Consider the following 3,800-nt stretch of genomic DNA (forward strand, 5'->3'; position numbering starts at 1 on the left):
CGCACGCACGCACGCACGCACGCACGCACGCACGCACGCACGCACGCACGCACGCACGCACACACACACACACACACACACACACGTGATATCAAACAAAGCAATCTTATTTAATAAAAGAATAAGATTTTTTTATGATTAAGTAAAGTATTGATTAAAATATATGTTATGTGCAAGTATTAACATGTTTCGCCGCACCGACATCGAACTTTCCTTTTACGTCAGTCCTAAAATATCTCTCCAATTGTGTGGCGTAAATGGAAAGTTAAATGAAATAGGCTCAATACCGAGATAATTAATAAATCGTTAATCACACAAAAGACACAGTACAGTTTTGTTCTCTAAAGCAGATCTATCAAATATTTTAAAATTTTTGGAATTGGCGTAGTATGTGTTAATACTTGTTCAATTGTTATTATGTATGCATTTTTGCAAAGACATTGTAATTGATACAAACATATAGTATATTATCCTTTATCATAGTTTTATGAAATAAAAATAGATAATGAATGTGTAAATGAATTACTTATGAATTATTTATATGTATATAAATGTTAAGGAATTTATGTATAAAGCGAGAATACGTTTAGATTATATGTACAATATACATGTGTAAAAAAAGTATTTATTTTCTGTATGCTTGGCGTCCGCTTTTGTATGTCGGTGTATCTGAAATTCGATTGCCATGTAGAGTGACAGATTTCCTCAAAAGTGCCGGTGTTCTTAGGTATAAGCCGCGACCTTGTGGATTCCAAGCTTTCAATAAAACGCGCTCAGCTTTTTCAGCAGCGATTGCGATCCATCCTGCGTAACAATGATAAAACCACGATTGTACATTTTCACAAACCGCTCAAACCGAATGTTTCAGCAACAAAAAGGATCAGTGATTAAAATTAATGTTTGATATTCGTCAGTTTTAATCACGTGATCTATTTTTTATTGCTGAAACAGTCTGTTTGAGTGGCTTATAAAAGTGTACCATAAGATCGGAAGCCACTATGCAAATATAAATTTATTTATTACAAGGAAAAATTACCCGCACTGGATAAAACAATGTCGGAGATTGACTTGTTCCGACCAACACCAGTGATTTCCATCTCCTTAGATACTAAAGATGGCCAATGTTTCAATCGGTCTGGATTGTTTTCAGGTACGACAAATGCTTCCGTTTTAAGTAACTCGTTGTATACATTATCCGCATCGTCAGTATGAGTTAGAGTTATTGGTAATTCGCTACTTGAAAATATTGTACACCTATGACAAATACAATTGTTTTTAATATTTGACACCTTTAATTTATTACATTCTCATTAGCAATTACACATACATATGCATAAATACACATAAATATGCATAAGTACCTAATAAAAGTATCGCCTTCTACGTAATCCAATCTTCCTATTCCACCCAAAAATATCGTTTGATTTACACGTAGAATGAAAGTTCTAGGTGAGATTATTTTCTTCGATAAAACCGACAAAAGTTCCTGCGTTGTCAGCAAATCCAATATCTGATTTGGTTGAATAGTGCCAGGAGTATCGTAACACCAGCGGCTGAGTTTGTATTCTTTCTTATTCTCATCAAATCCGAATTGTGTATTCTTAAATTTTCCTTCCATGAATGAGTAATTTTTGGATGTTGATTGAAATGTTCTGCCTATACGATCTAAATTTAAAATATAACATTTACTTTCATATACTAACAAAAATGTAAAAATTTTCTATCGACTATGTACAATTTTATATACAATTGTGTATTGTGATTGTGAAAAATTTACACCCAAGTATGATACATACTTTGCAATGTGGCGTACTTTAAATTACGTGTCATTTCAAATTGACTGATTCGAGATTTTTCTTCAGCGTATTTGTGCTGCTGTTCCATTTTTAATCGCAATGCTCTCAAATAAAGTCGCTTTCTTTTAGGATTTAAAATAGGAAATTTCAACAAATTCAACGTTGTGCCTGGCCAAGGAGAAATAGTTGCACGTTGTATTAAATCCACAGCTTGTACTTTGCAATAATCAGACTGTAGAAGAGCATTAAACAGAGAGGATTTACCAACGTTTGTGCATCCGATAATGTAAACGTCTCCTAAAAATTATAATTATAATAAATACAAAATATGTGTTTGGAGCATATGTTCTTCTCGATTCTAGATCAATTTTGAACACTTACCTTTATATTTCCAGATGTTATGTAACTTATTTATAAGTTCTTCTATGCCATAGCCTGTTTTCGCAGATATAAGTTCTACATGTCTGATATTCTCCTTCTTAATTTTTGTAATTTCCATAGCCTTCAACAGGCAATCTTTAACATGAGTAAAAAAATGTTTCGAATCTTGAGGCAACAAATCTACTTTATTCCCTACTACGAATACTGGTGTTAAAGGATGCAGCACACTATTTATTTCAGGCCATATGCTACATGGAAAATCTGTAAGATCGATCATCAAAATGACAGCGCATTTCTTTGTTTTTATCACTTTTAAAAGTTTTGGATATTCGTCCGCAGATACTTTTACTTCTAATGTGGTGTTATAATAATGCATAAAATGACATCTTTGACAAATCATAACTCGCAATTCTTGATTGCTCCTTTTTAGAAACAACTCCGAAGGCAAGTAACCTGGTAGAGCAGGATCCTTACAATGCAACAAGGCTCCACATCCACCACATGGTATGGAACTAATACTAGAGTTTGGATCAGGAGTTCCATAATTGCTGAGCCAGGTATTGTCCTGTAAAGTATCATCGTATTGTTCAACGTCGACCATCCAATTAAATGGAACATTTGATGGTAAATCTTTCTTATACATATCTCTTTCTCCTAAGTACTCCTGTAAATTAAATTTTTCCTTTTCCAAATTCGCATTCTTTTCCGTTAAATATTTTTCATACAGAATTTTATACCTGCTGTTCAATGAAATTGTATTTTCATCAAAATTATTTTCATTCATTTCAGAAGATATGTCTACATTATTGTATGAATCTGTACTCGCATATGGCATATGTATAGGTTTGATTGTATCTTCTTCTGCATTTATATATTTTTGCTCCAAGTCATCGTTTTCTTCATTTTTCTCATCCAAAAGTACGCTATAGACAGGTACATTCGTGAGCTCATTGTTTCGTACTTCCTTCGCAAAATTCTCAGCTTTCTTTTTCCATACAAAACGTTTCATGTAACTTATTTTCACCTTATGATAATCTAAATAGTCGCAATATATCAATTTCTCTCGTAATGCTATGACTCTGGGATCGAGAGACGATTGAATTCCATCCTCTTTCGTGTTGCATTTCGTCGAATAAAAGAAAGTCTGAATCAGTTTATATCTATAGTGATAGGTTCTTAAATGACAATATGTATTATCTATACAGAGTTTCCACGCAGAATATTTTACAAAATTAATCAATTTAATATTATTTAAAGACAACATCATAAACGTAACATGTGTTCCAAAGTGGCACGATGGCATGCGTATCCGACATATTACTTTATAAAAGTTAGAATTTATAAAAGGAGCAAATAACCTTTCAATATATCATGAATGAATAATAGAAAGGAGTAAAATCTCGGCAACTTACTATGGACTCCGCAGCGGCACAAAAATTCGTGGCGCTTCTGTCGTTGCCTCGTTTATCCAATTGTGATGAAGGTGGAAGCAGAGAGAAACCTGAGAGAGGACACAAAATGCTGCCGCGCACTACCGTCCTCTGAAGAAGTGGATGTTAACTACAATACACAACAATGTCCTCTCTCAGGTTTCTCTCTGCCGTCGATGTAATTTCGTTAAGT

The 3,800-nt window shown here is 33.7% G+C and overlaps 1 protein-coding gene across 1 annotated transcript; it reads right to left on the minus strand.

The window, feature by feature from the left end:
• Nucleotides 1–625: 625 nt before the first annotated feature.
• Nucleotides 626–3,444, minus strand: LOC105627607 (nitric oxide-associated protein 1). The gene is made up of 5 exons (XM_012208890.1): nucleotides 2,178–3,444; nucleotides 1,797–2,093; nucleotides 1,362–1,665; nucleotides 1,037–1,254; nucleotides 626–804 (listed from the first exon to the last, which is right to left on the minus strand). Exons 1-5 carry the CDS (start codon nucleotides 3,442–3,444, stop codon nucleotides 626–628), a joined length of 2,265 nt encoding a protein of 754 aa, XP_012064280.1.
• Between the last annotated feature and the right edge of the window lie 356 nt (nucleotides 3,445–3,800).

Source organism: Atta cephalotes, assembly GCF_000143395.1.
Source record: "Atta cephalotes unplaced genomic scaffold scaffold00001, whole genome shotgun sequence".
NCBI classification, from domain to species: Eukaryota; Metazoa; Arthropoda; class Insecta; order Hymenoptera; family Formicidae; genus Atta; species Atta cephalotes.

Bases quoted from the DNA above. Each gene is read 5' to 3' on its own strand.
- LOC105627607 (XM_012208890.1), bottom strand. From the start codon at position 3,444: ATGATGTTGTCTTTAAATAATATTAAATTGATTAATTTTGTAAAATAT. The intron at 1,666-1,796 runs GTATGTATCATA...TTTTAAATTTAG, and splicing joins AAAGTACGCCACATTGCAAA to ATCGTATAGGCAGAACATTT. The intron at 805-1,036 runs GTAATTTTTCCT...ATTGTTACGCAG, and splicing joins CATTGTTTTATCCAGTGCGG to GATGGATCGCAATCGCTGCT.